We start from the raw sequence: 27,316 nt of genomic DNA, 5'->3' as shown, positions 1-27,316 counted from the left end.
ACTGTTGGTTTAGTCACTACATGACAATTACTAGTGTGTTTGTAAATAGCCGTGCTTCTTCATTTCCCTTGGGACTTCGGTGGGTAGTTGATAACATCTTAATTTTCCTCCTTGTCCATATGCACTGTGTTCTTTGTGCACCTCTGTCACCAGCTCCAGACTGGGTTGCACTTTTCAGCAAGTAAAAATGTTTCAATTCAGTTTGTGTTTGTAAGAGCCTTAGCATGGTATACAGTTTGTGGGATGAGCCAGCAGCTGGCACCTGGTGTGGGAGGCTGCTGGCCTCTTCTCTTCTCTGCAGACACAGTGACTCCTCTCTAAGTACATGCGCATTTCCATGTACCAGGAAGCCTTGGAAATGGGGAGATGTCCCCAGCAGGCAGATGCAACTGCCAGTTCTCTTATCTACACCAGCAAAAACTGATGGCTGTAGTGGTGCTGGCTATACCTGGGAGTGAGTCAGGCCAGTCACGCTCCTTTCAAAGGGAAAGTAATTGGCTTTAGTGCAAAATAGGTAAAGGCTACTGTAGTGCCACAGGGTAACTGCATTCAGACAAGACAGGTCTAATAATGGCTGCTGGATGATACTCTGTGATGATGAGTACGTTGCTCTGCAAGGGCTCCTTGGCACTTGCAGAGTAAGAATTACTTGCAGTAATTCTTGTAGTATGAGCACTTGCCCATCTAAGGAACCTGATAACACCATGCTCACTGGAGCCGGGTCTCCATGTAGGCATTTATAACAACATTGGATGTCTCCCAGTTTGGCTGGGAGCAGTCTGATCAGGCAGTAGGAGCCACATCCAGATACTAAGCAAATTCTTTGTGTTTTAACCAAAATTGTTAGAGCTGTCACAGAAAGCAGCATGTCAACCTTGGAGCTGCCAGTTCTGGAAAAATTGTTTTGCTTTTGACTTTAAATTTCCATGTGACATTGCATTGAAATACCAAGCCTTGTGTTCTCTGAAAGAAAGAAAGACTGGAGTCTCCCTGTTGTCCCAGGATAGCAGGACTGCCCCCAAGGACAGCTCAGGCTGTTTGTGTGGACAGCATGATGCTGAGTTCTCCCAAGACCCATGTTGGTGCCAGCACTGTGGACTTGCTCTAGGTGAGGTTTCACAGTGCGGTCATGCCAGCCTTACAAGCTTTTACCAGCAGGGGAGAGGTGGCTTTTAGGTATTTCCGGGTCCTCCTGACTGCTGCTCCTGCTTCTCTTCTGCTACATTGCTCTTCTGAGCCATGGAGAGCCAGTTCAAAGATTAGTAGTTATAAAGCAGACCTTATAAGAAAGGAGACAGAATATTTCTTATGCAGTTGGTTTGTTGAGAAGATGCAGAGCCTGAATGGTGGCACAAAGGAGGATAGAGGAGGGTGTCTGTGGGAAAGCAGAGCCTGACTGCCCTGTCAGTGGTGAGCAGCTCTTGGTCAACTTCACTCTGCTGCAAGATCAGTCCCCTCTGGTCTGGTCCTTCAGCTTTGTTCCCAGAGCAGCAGCGCCTGAAGATTTTATCAAGTAGCCCTGCCTCCCTGGTGGGACCTGCATTATCTGCTAGTGCAGCTGATGGTTCTGATTTGGGCCGGAGGAGGAGATTTAAGTGCCATGTTGAAGTCTGGGGCTTTTCACCTACTTTTCACCTTGATGTTCAAGAGATCCCAATTTTTGTGTCAGAGGGGAGTGATGAGACAAAACTGGAAGCAGCTATGGAGGTGAGGATCCTGACAGTGGGTAGTCAGATGTCCTGCCCTGTCCTGCTTCTCTGGGACCTCTCTCAGGACAGAGACATGACTGTCTCATGAATGTCCTCTGTCCCTCAGGTCCTCTTCCCAGGTCTCCTGGAGCTGCCCTGTGCCAGCTGTGGCTGAGTGGTGGCACCCCGTGTTGCTTCTCCCACCCTTCCCAAGCTATTGAATTGAGGGCCGTGCACAGAGCTGCGTGGTAAGGGGTATACAGAGCAGCCTTCTTGGTGCTAATGCTTGTCCCAGCAACAGTGCTTCTGCTTGTCCCGCATGTGCATGGTTAGATGGTAAGCGCAAAACCCAAGCGCTGTGGTGCCAAGCGCTGCAGAGCAGCATACAGGATGTGCTGCTGTCCTCACTCTCCTGTGGGAAAGGTGGGCGTCACTGCTGGGGCTGGCCTCTGTGTCCAGGAGGGCCTGCGTCCCCACCTTTGGATGGATCGTACAGAGTTTGGCCATGCACAGAAAATGAAGAATTCCTGAGACAGGCAACAAAGCTGTCTCTGTGCCACGCTCCCTGAGCCTCCCTGTGGATGTGGAAGGAGAAGCTGTGGGGATGGAGCAGCTTGGGGCAGAACCTGTTCACCTGGGCAGAGCTCAAGCAGAAGCCTGCATTTCAGCTTTTCATTCCTGACCCAGTGCCAAGGTTTTCATCGGGCTTGGTCATTCATTTAACTGAACAGGCAGCCTGTTGGTTTGACTTCATGCAGCTAAAGTCCTTTTGGATGCTCGAACTGTGCTGTGTGTTGTTTTTTTTTTTTTTTTTTTTTAATCTGAAACTCGGCACCCAGCCACAATTTTTATGACTGAGAAAGCAGATTTGAAGGGAAACTGTGAGACATGTGGCACCGTCCCTCTGCACACAGCACAGGCTGGTTCCACACTGCTCTAAGCGTAGCAAATGCCTGGGAAGATGCCTAAGCTCTGAGCGCAGCTCTCTGAGCTCATGTGCTGCTGATGTCACCCACATCCTTCAGTGGTTTTGGCTGAGAACATGCCTCTGCTTACTCATTCATAAGCTAAAATTGTCCGTGAGGTTCACCCAGTGTGGGACTTCTCCTGTCCAAACTTAGCTCCTTACATCATGCGGTGCAGAGCCTGTGTGGAGCAGCCTCCACTGCGGAACTGAGCCCACATTCTTTATCCTCAGATAAAAGACAGAGCTTTATTCTCTGTCCTGCAAGGGTTACAGCTTGAAGGACTTCCCACCTCGACCCTTCAGCTGCTCATCTGCACAGGCAATTGTTTTACCCATGTTAATACCTGGGTAAATGTGCTAGCACCTGTGTAAGCAAATCACTTGGCCAGGATGTGAGTTTCATGGAGGAGAATATTGAAAAGGAAAAGGTAATTTTGGCTACCAGGATTTACATGGAAAGTGCTTAAAAAACAGGTTTGGGAGATCTTTGCCCTTGGAAGGCATCAGAGGTTGCTGAGTGGAGCTTGTGTCATCAAGCCAAGAGGAGGCAGGAGACAGTCTGATCCATGTTCCTGGCTGGTGAGCACAGCTGGAAACAGCGGACAGCTTCTGCTCTGCGTAGGGCATGGCTGGCTGGGCTGGCCCCAGAGTAGCTCCCTACTGTCTTGTTTAGCCATAGGAAAGGCTGATTCAAAGCCACACATAGGAAGACACGATCAGTGGAGCAGTGAAGCTGCAGAGAGGTATGGGTCTGGCTCCTCAGGGTGGGGTCAGGCGTGGGCAGGGGCAGCGAAGGGAGAAAGAAGGATTACACAGCTCCCAGCTCTGTAGGTGTGCTTCTCTCATTGTCCCTGAGCTGTTTGGTTCTTGCTGCTTGTGTGGTTGAGGCTGGCAAGGCGCCCTATTCAGGAGTACCATGGGGATAGTGCAGGAAGTCTCTCCACTCCAGTGCTGATCCTCTTCGTACTGAGAGCACGGCACTAGCTGAGGGGCTGTGAGATGTGGTTGACAGCACCAGGCTACCCCAGAGATTCCCTTGGCACTGAGGTCTGGGCATAGCCAAGTCCAGCCATCACTTTCTCCACCTGTTCCCTGCTGCAGTGTCACCCTGGGCAGCGGAGCAGGCAGGACACAAGGGCAGTGTGTCCTCCAGGGTGTTGCTGGAGCTGGGCACACAGCCTCCACCCTGCATGTCTGCAGAGCTTTGAGCCCTCAGAGGCTGACCATTCTTCAGTGTTGTCTCTGAAAAATGGCACATGGAGAGGCAAGCAGGGCTTGGCATTGCTTCCCGGAGAGTGCAGTTCAGCTGGGCATTGACAGGGTTGGGCACATGGACCAGGGTTGGAGGGTCCCAGCTCCTGGAGCTGTGGCAGGCCATGGCCTTCAGTTCAATTTTTGACTGAGGTATATATTTCATTCTGTCTTGTCGTAGGTTTTAGGCCATTTTTCTGAGATTGCTTTCAATCTGAAATAGTAGCTTGAATCTTGCGAAGTCTTCCATGTCTTGGCTGCACAGAGAGGGGGCACAAGTCCATTTGTGACACTGGCATCAGCCTGCAATGTTCCTCTAAGTCTGTTCATTTAGTACCAGACACTCCAGAACTTGTGGAGTGCAAAAGCTCCTGATTTCCCGTAGTATGAGAAGGATCAAGGTTAGAGCTAGTGGTGAGGGCGCTGCTCTCCACGTGGAAATTTTCATGGATAGTGAGAGCAGAAGTTGAGCTGACTGAATGCAGATGGGGAATCCTCTCGATCCTGCACTCACACCAACAGGTTCTGGTTGAATGGAGGAGATCTTTTAGAGAGACAAACTAGATCGTAAGGCTCAAGTTGGTCGTGACTCCAGTCTGAGTAACCACACAATGCTGATGACCATCTGCATTTTGTTGAACTTGATTTCTGGTTCAAATGTCCGTAACTTCATCTCTGAACACTACCTCTTGTCTCCCTCTTCTACTGCTTAAAGTGTCCTCCAGGATCAGAAGTCTTCCCGTTGCTTTCTGCTGGACTCCTCTTCTTTCCTGCATATGCTCAAAGGTAAATCATTGAGACCGGAAAAGTAACAGCTCATGGCAATTCAGCCTTAATTACTTCAAGGATTTCTAAAACATCCCCACCAAAATAGCAGTCCCTCAGTGATATTCTGTGATGAAATTACTTAGCCGCACTGAAACAGTACTTTACAGCCCTCCAGAACTGCTGCCTCTCCAGAGCTTAACTCTGTGAATCCAGTGAAGTTCTTATAAGCAGTGGAGGGGATGGCATTGAAGGGTTGCATCAAGCTCTGGGATACTTAGCTGTGGACTTCCAGAACAACACCAGATGAAGAAGCCCTCCAAAGTTTCTGTCTTGCTTTAAAGATGCCTTTTCAGGTGTCAGAGAATCCATAGTGCACTTGAAGTGGTCCTGGTCATTAATTACACTCCTAATATAGTATTTTTAATGAGCAAGCCTTGTTTTAATGGATGGGCATGGTCTTTTGTTTCTACTTTGTCTGAAGAATTTATGAGTGTTTTTCTTGCCACGGCCTCTTTCTCCAGCAGGTACTTTCTGACTGATGAAATCACCTCTTAAGCTGTTCTTTGAGGAGATTAAGAGACTGAGCAGTTTATGTCTTTAAGGCAGATTGGATTGTAGTTAATGTCTATGCTATAAGCCCTCCAAGTTTTTTGCATCCATTTACAAATGTAGACCTTGAAGTCAAACAAAATTCCAGCAGTTGTCCCCTTACTGGAGTATACAATAAGAGCAGGTGTTCCTAGTGCATCACTCAGCTGCATGCCTTTAATCATGATACTACTCTGGGATTTCATACTCCCCGTTTTTCTAGGATCATGTCTGTCACTCCAGAGTGCTGTTTTTTCTGTTTCTGGTTGAATGAGTCAGCATCCAGTCAGAGCCCAACTTACCAAGCAGCTCAGCTCGCACTTGTTCTTCAGGAGCACTTACTTATCACACAATATTTTAATGATTTAACAATGTTAATTATGTATTTTCTGCAATATCATCAGCCGTAGGCCAAGGAAAAATACCTTTGAGGTCCCATTTTAAGTGCTGTATTTCCCACTGAATAGGGTCCCCTTAAACTCTTGGACACTTATCAGTTAAGCCATTTACTAATGCAAATTATTGAAGCTTGTTTAGCAGCTGTCCAGCTAATGTGCTGTTCTAATCCAAGTTTATGACAGCCACGTTTACCTTTTTTAACAAGATAATGGTCATAAATAATATACTGTGTGAAGCCCAATAAGGTCTCACTGGGCTCATAAACATTCCTGCCAATTTTTCTGTGTCCAGTGAGTGTCCCCTGTGCACCAGTCCCTTGCTGTCCTGGGATCTTCCTGCTACTGAGATCGAGGAATTCAAACTCCTGTTAGAAAAGCCAACTGGGAGGAGATGGTAATCCCATGCGAACGGAAACCAGCGTCTCCACCTGGAAAATGTTGCTGGAGAAGTTTTTAAATGAAACATTCTCTCAGAGTAAATATGTAAAGGAAATAGGAGGGGAGGAAAGGCTGTTCTCTAGAAACATGATCTCTGCTGATAATCTCTCTGCAGCCACAGGGTTCATGGCTGACCTGGGCGAGGGGGAGGGAAAGGAAATCAAAGAACAGAGGGGATTTGGAAAGGAATGTCTGAAATAAAAAGTTAAAGCATGGATAAATATTTTGGCTGAAGTATTTTTTGACAATTGAAGTATTTTTTGACAATTATAATACTCTTACCTGCTATGTAGTTTTTTTTTTCATCAAGAAACGTAGAAAGGTTTACCCAGAGCTTAGTGTTCCTACTGGGATCCTAGAGATAAACTGAGGAACAGGAAGAAGCTGCTTGTCCATAGCCATGCAGCGATGAAGGCAGAAGAAGAAGGCCTCTTCTCTGCTCCCCTATCAGCTGTTCCACCCATCACTGTCATGTTGCCTTTGCTCTGGTATCTCACACTCTGCCTGAGGAGCCCTGTCTTCTGCTGCATCCTGGCTAGGCTGCTGTGTAGAATGTTGCATGGACCCCTGTAATGCTCGGCTCTGTGATACAGATCCAGAGAAAACAAAGGGTTAATTGTTTTTTCATCAGTCACCTAGTGCTGGGGAGGAGGGGTATAACCTCTGAAAAATTCAACTGAGTTGCCTCCCTGCTTGTGTGGATGACTCACATCTGTGTTCTTAGACCAAGGCTTTCGCAGCACTGAGGTCACCTTCTGGGAGCTCCTGCATGTCTATGAGGAGATCCAGGAAGCTTATTAGGCTTTACTAGACATAAAAATGGAGATCCAAATGAAATCAGACACCTCAGCTCTTTAGCAGCCAGAATTAGGTGTCACCTAAGGGAGAGCCCCCTAAAATTCCTGCAGAGCAGTAACATGGCCAGGAGGAGTGGCTCAAAGTCTGTCTTTCTGGAGCTCTAGCACTTTCCCTAGGTCTGTGTCTGGTCTGCTCAAGAATCAGTGCAGCGAGTTCCCACGAGGACAGTCACTTCACAGAGCAGGTCTGCTTCTCTCCTAGGAGGTGGTGGTCATGGTGGTGAGCTGTTGGTGAGCATCTCCCAGGGAGATGGGACATCAGGTTCCTCCTAGCCTTATAGGCTCTGATCTCCCAGCCCAGTCTGTAGAGAGGGCAGGGAAGGGGCTTCCAAATGTTTTATTCCTTTCCATGGAGGAAGTCTCAGTGAGCAGATAGGGGGCAGCTGCGTGCAGGAGAGGCAGGTCTGAGAGCCCAGCAAGTCAGTGCCTCCTTGCCAGCCCTGCTTTGAGCCCACTGCTTGCTTCCTTGCTTGGGTTGTAGTGTTACACTGCTGCTGGCCCTCACACCATGCTCCAGTTGAGTGTGGAAGAGGCCCATGCAGGGGTTAGCCCTGAAGGAAGAGCAAGTTGCTCTTCACTGTAGGAATATTCATGAAAAATACAGCAATCTGAAAAAATCTGAAAAGTGACAGCATTTTCCTTTACTGAATAGCAGAAGAATTTCCCAAACTAGTTATTTATGGTCCTGAAGATGCTTTCCATTGCTATTGCACAACACTACGGGCAGCTGTTCAGAAATGTTGCTCCCCTACTTGCTGTGGCTTCTGCTTGGAGTTGGCCCTGAGAGCCGAGTTGCCTGGGCAGCGAGAAATGCTCCTGTCTGCGAGCACTTGCTGAGCTCCTTGTGGGGCACTGCCATCTAAATGAAATGTCATCTAAATGAAAAAGCCATGATAATGGAGTCATCACCATAGGGAAAATAGCATTTTTGTCTTGAGAGTTGCTGAAATCAATATATATATTTGATGTATTGGTTAACGCTGCAACAGATTAGGGAGTTTATGGCTCTTGTGTGCAAGACTTACATCCAGTCCCTTTCAGAGCACTGGAGGTCTTTTAACTCTCATTGGCCTGGGTTGTAACTCACTGTATGATTTGCAGCTGAATTTAGCACAGATAACTCTGAAGCTGCAGCCAGCACAATCCTGTTTCCAGATGTGCAGTGCTTTACCTTGCTCCCATCATCAACCAAAGCCAGGGGAAGTCCCTGGACTTCATTTCCTTTTTTTTTTTTTTTTTTTTTTTTCCATCGTGTGCTCTATGTTTGTGAGGAGATCATTTGATCATTTCCAATGGAGGCTGGCAGCTTCCAGCTTGCATCCATCTATTTCTGTGGTTGAAGGGGAGGGAACATTTATATCCTCTAGATTTTCTTCTACTTCGTGTACTGTAAAATTTGACCTCCTTCTGGTAGTTATTCACTCCTTGTAACTTTTTATTTTCTTTGCTTCAGGGGCACGTTGGCTTAAGAAGCAAGTAAGAGTATGTTCCATTCAGTTCAGTAACGTGCAGGCGGTTTTGAAGTGGCATTGCATTGCGGGTAAAATTCCTTGGTTATATAACCAGTGAAAATCTAGTTCTGAGCTTCAAGAATTGTGTTTTCGTAGACATAATACTTTGCTCATCAGCGACATGGAACAGCTGAAGACTTTGGCGAGTTGTATGTGCATTTATTCTTGTCAAACCCCACATTACATGTATTTGCTTAGCTGGGGACTTGGAAGTGAGGGGAGGATCACTGCTTCCCACTTCTGCTCTTCAGTCTAGTTGTTGATGCTTATGCAGACACTGAAATGAAGGGAAAATCTATGTCGGTCTGTGCCCTTGTTTGATGCGTTCATGCCCTGCTTCTTCATACCATCAGCACATCCAGTGGTTGACTGGATGTCAACTCAGCCATTTCCTTTCCTCACTTGCACTTGATGTTAGAAGGATATCCATGAAGAGCTGGATTTGTCTGCAGTTCTTGTTCTGGGTCCCTGGAGTGTGACATACTCACTCTCCCTTTTTTGGTGTTAATTGCTCCCATGTTGTCTACATGGAAAATTCCCAGGATTCTTTTTGCTCTGTATTTAGACAGGATTTTTTCTAGTCCATCCTGCTTTCCCTTTAACAGTGCCACTGCTTTCTAGGGCCAAGTCCCTGTTGCTCCCTCCATTTGTACTCTGCTTGGTCATGGTAACAGGCTGCCTCTGTGTGGGTGCTTCAGACTCAAAGCTGTCCTCTACACAGCCAAGAGGTGCCCTGCAGTGTCCCAAACGTGTCCAGCCTGATGAAAGACTGTCACAAGTGCCACCTATCTGACCAGTCCCTGTAATGCACACCCTTTTGCTACTTGACCCCCAACCCAGAATATCTGCTCTCCATGCAGTCCTATAATTCTTTGTGCTACACAAACTGTGAATTGTTAATTCAATTTGCGAATCGCTCTTGGTCTCCCACATGCTGCTGCACCACATTCTCTATTCATCAGTGGTATAGGAGTCCCATCACTGGCCAACATCATTTTATGTGGCCCTGCAGCAGCTGGTCCCACTGCCATTCCTGCATGGCAACATCTATCATATGGGTTGAGTATTAGGGCACCATGGAGGTGTGTTTGACACTTAAGAAGCAGTCTCTTATCACAAGGTTCACATGAAATGGCTCTGATGTGCATGGTGTGAATGCATGTGCCTGCTGGGGAATCCATCTTCTGTTGCCAAAATGCATATGGCCTGGCATAGCTAGCTGCCATGCCCCTGAAGAGCTGCCTCACTGTGGAGCAGTGGTCCGTAGTAGCCTGCAGTGCAGCTAGCACTGATACCGTGTCTGAAGAACAGGGAAGGGACAGTTTTAGCTGCTTCACAGCCTGTCTTCCTGCCTGCTGCAAGAACCCAGAAGGCTGGAGAAGCGTGCCACCACGATCTGTTAGGAGGGAATGGATGCAAGGAGAGCTTTGTGCTGAGGTAAAGCAGGACTAGTGTCATGGGGCTGCAGACACAGCAGTATGGCAACAGGCATGTGGTTGGGCTGGGACATGATTTCTCATAGCTGATGGAGTCAGGCTGTTCTTTTGTGTTCCCTGAGAGCAGTCATGCTGGAGAGCAGGCTGTCAGCAGACAAAGATGTTGGGGGTGTTGCAGGTCCATCATGTTGACTGCCTACATTGAGACTGTTGTGGTTTAACCCAGCCGGCAGCTAAACACCACACAGCCGTTCGCTCACCCTCCCCCCTCTCTCTCTGGGATGGGGGAGAGAAATGGGAAAGTGAAGCCTGTGAGTTGAGATAGACAGTTTATTAAGACAGAAAAAATAATAACAACAACAATAATAATAACAATAATGATGATAATAGTACCAGTAATAATAATGTATACAAAACAAGTGATGCACAATGCAATTGCTCACCACCCGCTGACCGATGCCCAGCCTAATCCTGAGCAGCCAGCCCCCACACCCCGGCTAGCCACCCCTATATATTGTTTAGCATGACATCAGGTGGTATGGAATACCCCTTTGGCCAGTTTGGGTCAGCTGTCCTGGGTCTGTCCCCTCCCAGCTCTTGCTGCACCCCCAGCCTGCCCGTTGGCAGGACAGAGCGAGAAGCTGAGATGTCCTTGGCTTGGTATAAGCACTGCTCTGCAACAATTAAAACATCAGCATGTTATCAAGCACTCTTCTCATCCTAATCCAAAACATAGCATTCTACCAGCTACTAGGAAGAAAATTAACTCTGTCCTAACTGAAACCAGGACAGAGACAGGGAAGGATAGACACAGCATCATCCGTGGGAGTGATTTATGAGAGAGTCACCAGAAGCTCCTTCCAGAAGGTTTCTGCCATGCCACATCTAATGCTGGCCTGTTGTTGATGCTGCATTCTTCCGTCTACCTTCCTCCTAGCACTTTCCATTTGCTATGTTTCTCGTGAATGTTTTGGAGTGCTGACAGAAATAAATCACAGAGAACACTGAATTGGTTAGATCCATTAGATGACATTACTTTCACATACTACTTTTGAGCTGAGTAGAAATCTGAGTTCCTCTTGTCCTTAAGCCTGAGTCTGAGCCAATGCTCTAAACCCTCCCTGGCTCTTCCTTCAGATGTTTTACTTCTATCTGATATGTCCAGTAGCTTCCTGAAATATCCAAGAGCATCCAAACCCTGAATGTTCACTGCTTGTCAACCCTTCCCCGGCAGGGGCTGGGAACACATTTTCCATTCAAATCCTTGCCCCTTCTGTTTTCAAATAAATCCATTCCCCACTGTCTTGGCTTCAAAATGTTGGATAAATTTTCATTTCATTTCTGTTCCCCATTTGTAAAAGAAAGGGATGCTTATAATTAATTGATTCTATTAATTCTGTATCAGCTGATTTAGTAGTCTGTTGATGTGGTGGAACCAATATGAAACGACTGCACTCAACCAGCAAAGGTAGAATGCTGGGTTGTGAGCAGTTAGGTGTATGGATTTACTTGCAATATAAATAGGATTGACTTTGACTGAACTTGAAGGTGAACATATGAAGGACTGATGGTAGGTTTAAGAGAACTTCATTTGACCAATTTTATTAATTTGCATCCCCTCCCACCAGGATTACTGAAAAGTCCATCCCACATTTCCTCATGAATGGGAAGACCTAATAAATGAGGTTAAGACAAACAGAAACATAACTAAAGGATAAGAAAGGAAAGGAAACTAGAGACCTGGGAGGGTGGGAAAGACATCATGTTTAGAGCATTGCCAAAGCCAGCCTATTTCAAGGTGGATATTGCAACTGGAGGTAAGGATGAAATAGCACATCAGTGGCATTGGGAAGGTACTCTATACCCAGTCACAGTAGAAACAGACAGGTTGTAGGCACAAACACATGTAGAGCCACTCTAGCTTGCTGGAAGTTAGCTCTCCTTTCTCTGTGTGGGTATGTGTGGGTGGTGGTATAGCCATGTTTTGCTGCTGGAGAAGATCCTTGTAACTGAGGAAATGGGAAAGGTTTGGAGGCAGTCAAAGCTGGGGCAGCTGTGTGTAATGTGGGCTGCAAAGAGGAGAGCTGGCAGCATGATAGAGCAAACAGAAATACCCTGTGGGGTTGGGGGTCGGAAGGTATTGTGGGGTTGTGGTAGTCTTCTCACACATGCAGTGATCCACTGGAAGGTTGAGGGTGCACTAAGGGATTTTGTGGATTTCATAGCACTCTTCAGCATGCATCTGCTGCGAAAATGCATTAAAAAGTAGCTCGCAAAGCAACCAGGGCTTTCATAGTATTTCATTCAGCTGATAATTTATTATTTTATTGTGATTCAGGTCTCTTTATCATTGTTACAGTTAAAACTGAAAGAGATCATGTCTTTTTTTTTTTTTTTTTGGCATTTTTAATAAAATAAGGGAGAATTGACTTACAAAGATGACAAGCAAAGCATAAAATGCTGGTTCTGCTCTCTGGATAAGTCACTCCTGGGTGACTTAGCACACCCATGTCTAATTTGATATCATTTTCTATGGGAAGACTTTTTGGATGTCTGAAGACTTGGTAAAGATATCTTAATTGCCTTCAAGGGATACCCAAAAACTCATAAAGAAGAACTGTTCTTAAAATGCATTGTTTTAAATCTCAGTTCCCTGGGCTCATGGATGAGAAGATGTTTTTTCCAGTTACTATGATTCCCTAGGGATGACTTTGCTGTAAAACAGAGAAAGCAAGACTTTACATTTTAAAGGGATACTGAGGTTAAACAACACTAAACAAATAGTAACAATTATTCAAGCCATGTGCAGAAAAGAAAGAAAACTAAAAAGAATTTGACTGTGCTGAATTGCAGTTTGAGACAAACTTTTACACTGTATCTCCATAAAATCCGTGTTTAATTCCAGAAGATGTTTCTCTGCTGGGGTTGAAAGTGATAAAAAGTTTGCTTCTATACTTGTGTCAAACTCTGTGTAGTTGGACAAACTTAGAATTTTTTCCAAGTTTGCAGATGCTTCTCATTCCTTCCTATGTGGCACAGTGTTTGACTGGTAATTCTTTCTGTTTCAGCCGGAAAGGATAGATCCCAGTGCCTCTAGGCAAGGTTACGATGTCCGCTCAGATGTCTGGAGCTTGGGAATTACATTGGTAAGTGAGCGGGGTTTAAGCCCTCTGATGCATGGTAGTTTCCTGTTGGGTAGCCTTAGTGTGTTTTGTGATGTGATGGAGTTAGTTGGTGTCAAACATGCTTGAAGCAAAGCCCGTCTATGCTGCAGTGAAGCATTTGTATTTTGTGATTGAAGTGGGATCCTCCTGGCTCAGAAAGAATACAAATCCGTTCAAGGCAGATGGCTGTCCTGAACCCCTGAGGATACATTTAGCTGCAGCTATGTTTTGCAGAGACAGATGTGAGTGAGGAAGAGGTGTTGGATTGTAAATTAATTTTGTCTTCAAAATCTTGTATGAGAAGGGATGGTGAGTACTGAGCATCTAACCTATGTAAATAAGCCTCTTACAGCCCTGGTGTCTGGTATTATTCGTCTGTGCAGAAAATTTCAGTTAATCCTGGATCCCAGTTGCTTATTCCTCTCTGGCCAACCACAAAGCTGCTGGATATACACACTGATAATTTGAAATGATCTTCTCTTCTCAATGTGGTGAAGCAGAAGAGAAAGCCGAAGCAGTGAGTCAGTAGTTTCTATGAAAGGGCTGTCTTCCCTGCTGCCATTTTAAAATGCTTGATTTCTTAGTATCCATTTTCTGTAGTGGTTGTTAAGAAGCTTGGGAAGGAACTGGAGGATTTTAGTTTACTACTTTAAAAATCTTAATAAGAGCATTGGTTCATTTTATAGACAGTGGAAGAGGCATGAGTTTGGCATACCTGAATTAAATCTGGAGACACTCCTAAAGTAGTTAGCAAAACTAGTGTTGAGTGTAATGTTCCCTGCCCTTTTCTCGCTGAACTTCCTGTAGCAGATGGCATGAAGAATATCGTCTTAGTCTAACTTTGGGTTTTCAGGGTCCTTGTGGAGATTTTCTTCCACTACCTGAACTTACCTCTGTGTAACCTATCCTGTGCTGTTTCTGTCTTTTTGCAGTATGAGCTTGCCACAGGGCGATTCCCCTACCCCAAGTGGAACAGTGTGTTTGACCAGTTGACACAAGTAGTAAAAGGAGACCCACCACAGCTGAGTAACTCAGAGGAAAGGGAATTCTCCCCAAGTTTCATCAACTTCGTCAACTTGTGGTAAGTGTTCGCTGCCTGAAGCGCTTGGAGTTCGCTTGTTTTGTCGTTGCTAGGTATTTAGCATGTAGCATGCCAAGCACTTTTTAGATTAGATTCACATTCCTGCAGCAACGTGAGGGTGAGGACTGTTCACATTTCACTTCTTTGGAAGGTGATGGGAGGTTTGTGAGTCTGAGTAGGGTCTGAATGGCAGACTATTGGATGTTGCTCTTCAGGGAAAGAATAAGAAAAAAACCTATGAGAGTCTGTGTTCAGGAAACCCATGATAAGACCCTTGGTGGGAGGTTTGCGTGACTGGAAAAAAGGGCCTGGCCTGTGCAGCCTGTTCATTAGTTAGCTATGACACAGCCCTTGGACAGACCTCCTTTTTGTTTCACATTCTTCAGGAAGAAGCTACTGAGAAACCTAGCAGTATTGTCTTGTGGTTGAGCTGAGGATCTGTACTTTTCCTACCTTCTGCATAGCAAGGCCAGGAGCCTTCCTGCCTGGGAGGACAAGGCTCTACTCAGCAGAGTGGCTGTCAGAACCTGTAGCATGTGGCTTGCTTGGCTGTTGGCTTCTTTTTCCTTGTCAGTCATATGACAAGGTCAAGGCTCAAAAGGCTTTTATGGCAGGGTCTCTGCAGTTCAGTCAGTCCTGGATTGGAGGATAGGGTGTATAGAGAGATTGCACAGGAGAAACCTGGAGCACTCCATCTGCCTGCCATGGAGTATGTTCATGCTCTCCCTCTGAAGAGCATGGTCCTGCTGAAGTTAAGGGCTGATTTGTGTATTTTCCAAGTACTTTTCCATCAAAATGTAAAAGGTCATCAAAATAATTTTGTTGATTTAATAATGAAGCGTACAGAAGATTGATCAATGTGACCTGTGTGGCTCTTCTGCTGGGACCTTCTGTTCTGGGCTGATCCAGGCGCTGAACATCCTGAGGCTAGGGGTGCCCATCTCAAAGCTCTGCAACACAAGAAGATTCAACGTAAAACAACTGTTAACTTACAAAAGGTTTTGTTTCAGGATTTTCAACCCACTAGAGAAATGAAAGGTTCAGATTCAAAATGGAAAAGGTTTTTGTGTTCGGATTTTATTCTTGTTCAGAATTAGGAATTTTATTGGAGCCCAGGTTCTAGTTTCCAGGTGGCTGTAGGAAGACCTTTTTATTATCTTTGGTCTGCAGGAAATGAAGCATCAAAATGGTTTGCTGCTCCAAAGAAGTTTTCATTTTTTAGTCATAAAGTATGTGGTATTTGATTAGAAAGTCAGAGTTGCTTTCCCCATGTACAATACAAGCAGCAGTGTGGTTTTTTTTGCCCCACATACATATCCATAGGGGTGCAATATCATAACAGTGTGTTCAAAAACAGGAGCTTGCTCTTCTGCTTGTATGTGCTGTTGTGTTTGGCTACAGATCACCCAATAGTGGAACCTGCATGGCATCTCTGGTAAGCAGCAGTGCATTTGGCCAACATGTCCAATTGGGTCAATTCATATTTCCTGCCCATTTACCCCTCCTAAAGCATTCTGTTCTGGGACAACTGCAATGCATAGAGCATGGGACAGTTTTCAGTTTAATTCTGTTTTTTGTTTAATATGATTTTGTAAGTAATCTGACTTCTACCTGGAATACTTATGTGTTCATAACAACAATGTGATAAATATGTTCTCTTAATAACATTTAGTTAACCATAAACCATAAACAAACCATAAACAATAATCTTTGGTGTTACTCAGCAGGCAGGTAAGTCTCCTAAAGACTGTGCTTTTAGGTGACAACACAAATCTCCTGGGCATTTTCCCACAAATTTGAATCTAGTAGTTTTCTATTTTTGTGTATTTAAGTGTCAGGAAAGATGATGGAAGAGTTGTGCAGTGTTGCTGGATGCTGGCTGTGATAGATCTGTGAGAAAATGTTACTTTTGATAAATGTTAGAAAGTTTCTGGGATTTTTTTTTCAAGTCGTTTTGGATCCCAACAGTGCTTTGAATGCCTGGGTAGAACAGTTTTCTCCATCAGCTCACCTCCCTGTGTTCTTTACATGCCTATCTGAAGTCTGCTTCAGAGTTTGCAAAGTATCCAAGCTCCGTGTCTGGCTTTTCAGAGTTTCATGCTGGCAGCTGCAGAGCTAACAGTACTTGCAGGAAGAGTTGCAAGCTCCTGAGGTCCAGCGTGACAGGGAAGGATATCAGATGTTCCAACAGAAGAGCTGTACGGCACCTGGTGTTGCAAATGGCTATTCCAGATCTGCAGCTTTGCATTGAGTTAGGAAAAAAAAAAAAAAAAAAAAGATTTATGAAAATTTTTATGCTTTATGAAAGAATGCATGGAAATTTCAGAACAAAACCTGGACAGTGAGCTGAAGCTCTGACAAGTTGCACTTAAAAGCGTAGTAAGGAGCATATTTGAATCCTCAGACTCACAAAAGTCAGAAGATGAATTGAATTTGGGTAGGAAAAGCTTGAAGTGAGGGTGTTTGTGCAGCAGCCACGGGATTTCTTACCTTCCACCTCTGTGCAGTTCCGCAGGCCAGTCAGAGGACAGAGAAGAGCCAAGTGTGTGAGTGCAGCATAATTACCCACTGCTTCTCTGAATAATTTGAGGTCATATTGGAGTAGCTCCTGAATTTTAAAAAAGGTCCTACCACAGCCTCCATGAATGGAAATACAGCTGTCAGGAATTGTATTTACCCCTCCCCTCCCCCATTTGGGTGCAACACTACATCCCCCCCTTTGTCTTTGGGGTGGCTGCAGCTCTTACCTTCAGGGCAGAGGCTGCTGGTGCCAGGTGTCACCAGGTGTCTCCTTGTAGGGGCCAAGCAGCAGCACGGCCTGACACCCTGCATGGGGCTGACCCACTTCCTTCAGATCCCACGGCTCCCTCCGAGCAGGTCCCACAGGCCCTCCGAGGCAGTGGAGGCAGGCTGGAGGGAGCGATGGAAGAGGCATTCCTGCTGCCCAGTGCAGAAACTTGGTTGGGCCTTGGGGTTGTGCCCTTGGAGACGCCATGTCCACCCCAGGGCACCTAGGCAATGCCTGCCCCCAGGCCTCTCCTGTCCCCCTGCCATGTCCCTGCTGCTGCAGGGGCTTTGGTGGCTTTTGCTGCCACCTGCTGTCCCCACCATAGCCCGGCCATGCCCCTGTGCTGCACTGGGGCCAGGCAGCCAGTGGGTCATCCCTATGGTATGGGGAGAAGGTGGCCACCAGAAGCCACCACTCTCCACAGCAAGACTGACGGAAACACTGGAGGCAGAGGACAGCATGAAGACTGAGTACAGCATGGCAGGCTCTCTATTGCCTTGGCCAGAAGGACTTGTCAGCTGTAGTGGTGCTGAGCCACAACACCTCTCCTGGGGCTGTGGCCCACTCAGCGAGGGACATGCCACCAGTGCTTGGGATGATCTGCGAGGGCCTTTGAAGCTCTCTTTTGCCCCTGCAGAGTAATCTGATTGCCTGATGCATGGTACATCCCCTGCCCCAGCCCACATATGTGCCAAGGGGATGGTGGTGTGCCTTGGCAGATGGTGCTGGCTCTCCTCTGCTCCTTGCTGTGGTGGTTTTACTCAGGTGGGCAGCCAAGCTCCACCACAACCGCTCTCTCACTCCCCCTCTCCTCAGAAGGAGGGGGAGAAAATACAACACAGAGAACTCGAGGTTTGAGATGAGAAAGGTTTAATTAAAGGGAAAGGGAATGGGAAGGAGAAACAGATACAAAAGAAACAATCAGTCCGCGCGGAAGCACAGAGAGAGAGAAAAAAATTACTCTCTACTTCCCATCAGCGAGCGGTGTTCGGCCACGTCCTGGGAAGCAGGGCCTCAAACGCGTAGTGGTTGTTCAGGAGGAACAGCCCCCTCCCCCACGAGAGCCCCCCCTTTTATTGCTGAGTGTGACATCAGGTGTTATGGAATATCCCTTTGGTTGGTTTAGGTCAGCTGCCCCGGCAATGTCCCCTCCCCATCACTTGCCCACCCCCAGCCTGCTGGCTCTTGGGGGCTTAGGAGTCCTGATGCTGTGCCAGCACTACGCAGCAATAGACACAACACTGGAGTGATATCAGTGCTGTTCCAGCTACGAGTGCAGAGCACAGCACTGTGCGGGCTGCTGCAGGGAAAAGGTGACTCCAGCTCAGACAGACCCAACACACTTGCCATGCTGTCCTCTTGGCTGGAGTACAGGCCAGGGCTACCTACTGATTGCTGCTGCCCAAAACTTCTGGTTGTGCTGGTCAAACCCATTTCCATATGGGTAGGACCTTGACAGTCATGGTGGAGTTTAGCTTGCAGCTGTCATAGGCCTGTCCCCAGTGGGATTTGTTGATGGCTATGGGGTCTGTACTTGTGCCAGTAGCTTCACCCAGTGATGCATCACAACATGAAAAGGAAGGGTTTTGCAGGAATCAGTTTCCTGGACTTGAATAGTTTGGAGTACTCGAGTCCCACCATGACAGTGGAATTCAGTATTTTGTGCTGTAAAAATTTGCAAGTAATGTCTGTAAATGTTTCACTAGTCCCACTTTTTCCTAATTCTCTTTCTGTTTTCTTTAGCCTTACGAAGGACGAGTCCAAAAGGCCAAAGTATAAAGAGCTTCTGGTGAGTGCAAAGCATGGCTGCCTATGCCAGCTGTCATGGTTGTACTGATCACACAGTAGAGCTTGGTCACACATTTGGGGTTGCTCCATGTCTTCTCAGGTGATGAAGGCAGTGTTCAGCTCTGCAGCCTGAGGGAAAGCAGCACCTCCATGCCACTGTGTCTGGCTTGTGCAGCTTGTGATGATGGCCAAGATCATTGCTGTCTGTACCCCTGTTCTAGGAGATCAGTGTAAGGAGAAATGCCATGTTGCAGTGGATCAGCTAACCAGACTTAGCTAGCTCTGAAGTATTCAGGCTTGGGAAACAGCATGTTGGGTGTGCCCCATAAATTCTGCCTTTTCTAGGGATCCTGGCACCTGCACTTAGGAGCCCTGTCAAATTGCTGACATACACTGCCACATGTAAATGTCTTCAATGTACAAGCCATACCATGAGGCTGGGAGTGCTCTGGTAAAAGTGAGTCCTGATAGAGTACAGCTCTGGAATAAGACACCAGCAGAGCCTGTCTGTGATGAGGTGCTCTGAAGCAGGAAAGTTGATGGGGCTTTTGGACTGGATAAGTCACACTTGGCAACCATGTACCTTCAAGGAGCTCTGGGTGTCCCTTCAGGGGATATGGGAAACGGTGTCCTGGGTCCCTGATGGTATTTTCATGATATGAATGAAGTTTGCCTGGTGTCCTGGCCCAAAGAGTCACCATGTTGTTATGTTCCAGCTGTTGTCAGTTGGGTTTAGCCAGTACAGTTTGCTGGGCTGACTGTTCAGAAGAACTGGTTTTGGGTACTGATCTCCTGTTTGAACCCAAATCATGTCTCCCTAACATTGCTGAAAATGCTGCTGATGAAATCTTTCATGAAAATATTTCACTGTGTGTGCCATGGAGTCCTGTCCCACCTCTGGACTGCACATTTAAGAGGGATTCTTCATATGCAAAAAGCCATGGACCAGGCTATGTCCTGATGTCCTACAGTCACCACCAAGCCCTGCAGTCTCTCGTAAGGCAAATCCGTATGCTAAGCTTTTATCCAGGGTAGCCAAGCTGTGTCAGAAATGCAAGTATAACCTTGTTGTTTCTCTATCTGATTCCAGAAACATCCCTTCATTCTGATGTATGAGGAACGCACAGTGGATGTTGCATGCTATGTTTGCAAAATCCTGGATCAAATGCCAGCAACTCCCAGCTCTCCAATGTATGTCGATTGATATTGCTGCTACATCAAACTCTAGAAAAAGGGCTGAGAGAAAACAAGCTGTAAAGAATTTTCATCACATATTGCAGTGTTTTTAATGCTCGCCCAGACACCATGTGCAATAATATTGGTGTTATTTCCATCCTGTCTGTATAATGTTGTCACATATAAGTGCATCCCTGTAATACCTGATCACACAGTGTTAGTGTTGGTCAAAGAGAGACCTCATCTGCTCTTTTGTGGACATATTCATGAAATGTGGAAATAAGTACATTTATTTGTTGACCGTGATTGGATAGCACCTAAAATTCATTTCTAGACTCAAAACTTGGAGACTTCTCAGCAGCTACTGGAAAGATTTTTCTCTCAAACTCTTCCAATTGTTGTTTCAAGTAATAATAAAAAGCAAACAAACAAAAGTTAGGCGTTGTCTGTCTGAACATTAAGAGACTTTGCCTGGAGGGAGAAGAACTTGCTTAGCCAATGAGATACTTTGCCTTCTGGAGCTAGAAAGGCAAAGGAGAATTTTATTCTTCACCAAGTGCAATAGATTTACTGCTATGAAATTCTGTTGCTTTACAGTTGCTGTGTACTTTCTGGGGACAGTGTGCTCAGATGACCTTCCTATTAAAGAGAGATCATGTTAAATATAGTGAATATGTCTTTACCAAAAATATGTTGCATTGAAAGAGGCTAACATTAAACTATTCAGAGATGGGACATAATGTATTCTTTTTCCTTTTACCAAGCCAGCCACTCTTCACTCTTAACTAGGTGTCCTGTAAATTGTTACCTGGTAAGATAAGACCTAAAGAATTATTAAACTACTCAATTGAATTATAACCTGCTTGTGACCTGATTTATAGCTGCACAGTACTCACAACCAGCTAGCTTTGCTTTGATTTCAACAAGTGCCGTTCACAAAGTCTGCAGCTGTTTTAGTGAGCCACAAATGAATGCGATTTCTAGCCTGTTTCTCATGCTCTTCACTGTCCCCAATCCTGATGCTAGCACCTTTTCACTGACCCTAAGCCCAGCCCAGCAGCACTGCCACTTTCCAGCCTGTTGTCCCTAACAAAATCAAACTTTTGTGGTTCCTTCTCACCACTGCAAGCAGGATGGTGGGGATGCTCTCCTGCCACACTGGGCTCTGTGCCCGTCACACCACTGCAAATGTGATGTTTTGCTTAGCTGGTTGGAGATCTTGTTCACTTTCTTCTGCGCATATGTAACCTTTTTTGTTACTCTCAATAGCTCTTGTTATTGAGCCTTGCTAAGACTTGGTTAGTGCAAGGTAGTGGAGATGAAGGAGCAACTAACACCTGGGGTTTTAGCTGACCCTGCCAGGCCAGGCAAGGTGTGACCTTCTGGCTGACTGCTGAGCACACAGCAGATCAGTCTCTCTCTCTCTCTCTCTTTTTGTTTTTCATTTGATGTCTTTTTCAGAGATTATTTTTTTTCTGAAAACTTTTTATTTCCCCCACAACATTGCAGTTTTCAGACATTTTGTAGCATACCAGGGATAAATTGGAACCTGTGTGGTCTGTGATTTCCATTTGAATTGACTAATATAGGCACTTTGTCAAAATGAGAGCAACCCACTCACAGCTCTGTGGCAAAACCACACCCAGGATGAGGAGGTTTAGAGATGCAGTGGGAGTAAACACGCAGGGAGTGGTACTGGCAAGATTTCCCTGGAAGGGGCTTCCCAGTTCAAACTAATTCCAAGTACAAACTGGGCTGCTACGAGAGCAGTGGGGATCAGCACATCCCTGCCCAGCTCCTCAGCTGGGAAAGGAGAGTGCCAAGGCCGTACTTGGACACCTGGTATTTCTTCAGCCACTGAAGGGACACCACTGCCTAAGGCTTGCAGCACTGTGCATCTCCCGCTTGGCTGTTGGAGCCAGTCCTTCTGGCACTGCAAGCTGGTGCCGATGTGAGCCCTCAGGACACAGAGGGCCCTCAGCTGCCACCCTGCTAGGCAGGGAGCTGTGGTACCTAGGCCCTTCCTGGACTGTGTTCCTGCAGGGTTGTGCACCGAGTGGGATGGCCACTAATGTCTACCCAAAACAGAAAAATCAAAATTTTATGAAGTTACTAGTCATTCCCAATAGTTCTGATTAATCACACAAAGTTATTAGTTGAAAAGGATAGATACGTAGCATATCTAAAGCAGTAATTCTCCCCCCAGCCCTCTAGTCTCACAAAACTCAGTTTTCCTCAGGCTTGGCAGGTTGCCACAGCTGTGGTACATCTCACTGGCCTTCAGCCACCTCTAATGGGGATCTCAGGCATGACTGAGTTTTTCACAAGGTGCTGGCCAGGGGAGTACAGAGATGTAGATTGAGTCAAGACAGACACATTCCGAGGTGCTCTGCTTCTGTCCCAATCTTTCAGCCATTAACGGCTATTTCACGACATCTCCTCAATGTTCACTGAGATGACCTCTCCCAGAAGATCTCTTTCTCTCCAAAGCAAGCAGCTGTCTTTTTATGCTCATTCAGCATGGCCGGGGTCTGTTCTCTGCTGCTGACCCCACCCCATGCTCATTTTCAGCAACATGACTGGCTTGCTTTCGATGGATGGGAAATGGAAACGTGAAGCTTTGAGCTGCAGGTGCCAGAATCAGGTTTGGAATGTGCTGTGGCATGGATGGCTGTACAGGACAGGTCTGGTGTATTAAAAAAAATTACTATGAACTATTAAGGGTGTACCATTTATTAAGATGTATCTTTATTAAAAAAAAAAAAAAAAGTGTATAGTGTTCAGAAGCTGTGAAAATAGTGTAAGAACTGTACATTGTGAACTCTGGTTATTTTTTTTTCTTGTACCATAGAAAAAAATGTATAAAAAATTATCAAAAAGCTGATGTGCAGGGATGTTGCCTTATTGTCTGTAAAATGGAGCTCAGGAACATAACCGCTTCAGAGAGCTTCAGAGTACTTTATCTGGTATCCTGGTTGGACTTCCTCCTCTATTTAAGATATTATACATGGATCAGAGCGTTTATGTAATAGACTATCCTTTTGCCTGCAGGTCAGTTGTAATAAAACTAGGATGTGACCGTGACCTTGTTATTTTCATTTTGTAAGGTCAGACATAAATGGGAAGAGGTATTTAAAGCTGTTGAAATACTTAACTTCCAGGCCCTCCCTCCGGGTGGAAGTGGCTGTACAGGAGTAAAGCAGGCTTTGGTTAGAAACTGCTTGTGCTAAAATATATATATATATATATATATATATATATATAAAGCATAGGACGATCTGGAGATCTGGATATATTTTCTTTCTTTGGAAGACTTCTGAGAATTCAGCAGCTCCTCTGTGCTCTTGGAGTGTGAGCCCTGTTTGCTGCACTGGGAGCAGTGATAGGATCTGGTGGCTTGAGACACCTTGTCCCTGTGAGGAGGGCAGGTGACTGTGCCCACAATCTGGGGATAGAGCAGCTGATGCTCACAGCCTTGTAGGCTTATTTTATTTTAATGTGAGCTGTCACTGTCTGCAATGTTCAGATGACTTGAGGGTATTGAGTCCTGAGTAATTCCTACTGCCAAGAATCCTGGTGCTGGGATAAGTGTCTCCTGCCTGGAAGCCATGGAGGGCTTGGAAACCATCCAGGTAGGTGAAAAGAACTGGACCCCAGCAGCTCCACCAGGAAAGAAGATGGTGTCTGGGCAGAGGGACCATCCACAAGTGCCTGCAATGCTCAAAGTGGCTGGATGGGACCACACCAGGAGTGCGGGATTGGTGAGAGGGAGAGCACAAACATACTGGCAGGGATCGTTGGTCACACGTAACACAACTCAGGACTAGAAGTACTTACGAACTGGTGGAGCAGCAGGACATTGGCTCTCACAGTGTTCCTTCACTTGGAGGCTGAGAATTTTGTCAAGAGAAGGAAAGGCAGGCAATGGAGCTGAAGAAAGGCTTGCTACATAGAGATACATGATGTGATAGGTTTGAGGTGGTTGAAATCTGTCAGCTTAAATAAATTCAGTGGTTCCATCACATCAAAGTGTTGGTTTTTTTTTTTTTGTTTGTTTGTTTGTTTGATGTTTAATTGATTTGTTTTGTTTTTTGAAGTTTCCTGTTCACAGCACAATACCTGGGACATTTTTGGACCACTTGCTGTCCTCACTCTTCAGCCAGAATTCAAGACTGCTGCTGATTTAGTGATCTCCAGGCAGAAGATAAAATCCACTACACACTGGGGTAAAAGTCCTTTCCTGCTGGGCAGATACTGGAGCAGCTCATCACCTCATAGCTCCACAAATGGGAGTTGCCCTGGGATTGTGTTCCTTTTGCACCACAACCTTCGTGTACTAAGACCCGTGCCTGAGCCGTGACACAGTTGCTGCTCCTTCAAGCGTTGGACCACCCCAGCATTCCTGGTCTGAATGAGCTGTGATGGCTTCTTCCAGCCCTGGAGCTAGGGATCCCCCCATGGCCAACATGACCAGGTCCACATCTCAGCTCTTGCTTTCCCTCTGTAGCACTGCATGGGCTCTGAGGGTGCCCCAGTCTCTGCAGGCGGTGCCGAGCTGAAGAGTAACACTTTCAGCTGATTGACAGGGAGACTTTGAGCTGCTGGCTACTGTCCCTGTGCCCAGTGGTGCACCCTGACACCTCATACCACTTCCTCATATCTTTGTGCCTATCTGCAGGGCTGAGGTGCTCCTGATATCTTCACCAAGCATTATATAGCACACAGAAATTATATCTTTTCATTTACATTTATTATGTGTCTGTGGTACTCCAAAAGCAATTCAGATGAGTCCCAACTCCTCTCTGTGTGGACATAAGCAGTACACATGGACATGTGCAGTACCACCTATTCCCATGTGGAGTATTTTGAGTTTTGTAATCTATATTTCCATACATCTTCTGCTTTGGCTTCCCCTACCCTTCCTCCCCACCTCTTGTCTCCTTGAATTGCCTGGTACAAGTAAACAGGGTGCTGAGACCCAGCTTCCTCCCGGAGGCACTGCTTAGAATAAAAGCTCCATTTGCAGTCTGAGTCCCGAAGCAAATCACAAGCGTGGTCATTGCTTTCAACGTGTGAAGGATGCAGAGGAAGAATGAATGGCTGCTCTGAAGAACAGAAGTGAGCTCTTGATTTTTTACGTTGTGTTCAACGCTGTGCAAATGTGTCGAGAGCAGGCTGAAGCACAAACTCCCCCTCCTGGCGATACAGCGTACCACTGCTGTGCTGGGAATAGAATACAGAGCTGGCCGCTTGGCGTGTCTGTCAGGCAGAATGTGAACACAAGCCGTTATCCTTATATGTATCCCGGACAGGAGGGCTGGCCAGGTCCGACTGCCAGGAGAAAACCAGTTTCTCCAACCGCTTGTTACTTCAAGCTGCAACCCTCTGCTCAGCTGGCATGCAGCACCAGAGTGCCAGGTGCAGGGACGTTACTTTGCAGGTGGAGCTGTGGCAACTCTCCCAAAAGCACATGCAGGATCTGAAAGCAGGAAGGGTGAAAGGATTTGGTGTACATAAAGGCTGAGTGCTCACATTAGAGTAGATGCTACACTAGAAAGCTGTTGGAGGTGTTCTGTGTGACCCTAACACCTCGTTAGACACCAGACACCTGCTCTGGTTCATTGTCGACAGTGATCTGTCCATTTTTTTTCCATTTTTTTCCCATTATTGACATGTCAGCCACCTCAGACAGAAATAAAAGAAAAAAATAGGGGTGAGAAAAATCCAGATCCATCTTTTTTTTTTTTTTTTTTTTTTTTTTTTTTTTTCCTCTGCTTCTGGGAGGAAAAATAACTTTCATGGCCAACAATGGAGGACGTCTCACCTTTGGCCAGATGGGAATGCAGCTTTTTGGATAGAGATGCAGTTAGATAATAATGCAGCAATCCAGATTATGTTCAATCAGCTTATTTTGAGAAGAGGAAGAGATCCTGCCTGGCCTCCCAGGGAAAATAAGTTTCCCATCAGATTCAAGATGGACTGAGATCCTGTCCTGTGCAGCACACCAAGCAGTTCCACAATGAACTGACTACAAGTGATTTGACTTGAGAGACTGTTGTGTGTTTATGAGGCCTGCCAGATAATTGCAGAACTGGTTCATGAGCCACCCAGTTCACGACCATTTTTAGTCCCACAGACCCTGGAGTCATACTGAAATCTCAGAGGTAGACAGAAGACCAGGAGTGCTGTTCCATGCCAACAAGTGCACCTCAACAAGTTGAAGATGCTTTAAGAGAAAATACCAAAACACAGAAAACTGTGCGTGGTGGGCTGTTGTACCACAACCTTTTGCATAGCTCAGACAACGTCTGTTCTCTTAGCCCCCCGCAGCAGGATCATGTGCTTCTTTCTCTTTTTCCATTTGCACCTGAGCTTATGCTGGAAAAACAAGGGGAAAATAAATGAGGAAGGACAGAAACAGATCCACATCCTGGGACTCCACATCACAATGATTTACTGAAGACATTTGAAATTAAGCTCAATTTAAAGAGGTTGGTGGAAACCTTATTGAAATCCAGCCAATTCCAGTTTCCTGTGAAAATGCCAGTGTGGCTGACTTCACTTTTTTTAATGGAATCACTGTCAGCAGTACATTTCTAGTGAATCTTGCTGGAGCCACTTTGCATGTTGCTGGCTATACTTGGCACCAGAAAGGGGAATTACTTGGATGGGCCCATACAGTGGGAGTGGGAGAATTTCAAGTGTCCCTGCAGAGAATTTTCTTACCACATGAGCAACTCGGGAGACACTCAGTGGCATCTACTGAGGTCTTGTACTTTTGTTTTTAGAGCTTCTGGAATAGTTTAGCTTGCCTGGAGCTTTTCTTCAGTTTGTTTAGCTGTAACAGCAACTATCTAATGACAGCATGATCATTACTTGCTTTGTTTTAGCTTTCTTACAATTGTGTGATGTAACACTGTTACATACATATTTTGTAACTACTAATAATGAGTAGTTATTCTGTGTAGAAAGATAGATCTATGACTCTATAGTCAAATGCAGTGTAGAAGACTATAGACATGGGATGACATTAGGGGCCTGAAGAAACAGGCACAGGATGAAGCCATAGACCCAGGTCTATAGACAACTCACCAGTGGCCAGTCATTGGTCATCAAAGGAATGCTTTTTTTTTTTTTTTGGGGGGGGGGGGGGGGAGATAAGGTAACACCAGCCTTAAACAAAGATGAAGAACATATGTAGAACAAAGAATGTACATTAAATTCAAATGTAATGTGGAATTATAGACCACCTATATGAAGAATGAGCAACTGAAGACCATATTAGGAAAGGTATAAAAATGACACACACACCCCTTTCCTTACAGACAATTGTAAAGTGAGGAGGAAAAACATATCAGCATTGATAGCTTGTTCCTCCTGGCAGGGACTGAGGATGCTGACATGTGCCATGACATCG

At 45.9% G+C, this 27,316-nt stretch overlaps 1 protein-coding gene across 7 annotated transcripts in view; it reads left to right on the top strand.

Moving 5' to 3' along the window:
* MAP2K4 (mitogen-activated protein kinase kinase 4) overlaps nt 1-22,983 on the top strand; it is a 99,836-nt gene extending 76,853 nt beyond the window's left edge. For 5 of the 7 annotated variants that reach the window (XM_027471520.3, XM_027471521.3, XM_027471522.3 and 2 more), the window contains 4 exons: nt 12,971-13,048; nt 13,999-14,147; nt 18,679-18,724; nt 19,814-22,983. In XM_027471520.3, the coding sequence (XP_027327321.1) occupies nt 12,971-13,048; nt 13,999-14,147; nt 18,679-18,724; nt 19,814-19,927 (387 nt within the window). In that variant the 3' untranslated portion in view covers nt 19,928-22,983. Of the gene's footprint in view, nt 1-4,621; nt 4,693-5,952; nt 6,320-12,970; nt 13,049-13,998; nt 14,148-18,678; nt 18,725-19,813 lie in introns of those variants that run through there. The other 2 variants (XR_003501205.3, XM_027471524.3) reach the window with 2 other exon arrangements.
* The last annotated feature ends 4,333 nt before the right edge of the window (nt 22,984-27,316 follow it).

This window comes from Anas platyrhynchos, chromosome 19 (genome assembly GCF_047663525.1).
Source record: "Anas platyrhynchos isolate ZD024472 breed Pekin duck chromosome 19, IASCAAS_PekinDuck_T2T, whole genome shotgun sequence".
Lineage (NCBI taxonomy): Eukaryota > Metazoa > Chordata > Aves > Anseriformes > Anatidae > Anas > Anas platyrhynchos.
The sequence above is the reverse complement of the archived record's forward strand: the minus strand, read 5'-3'. Positions and strand labels throughout refer to the sequence as shown.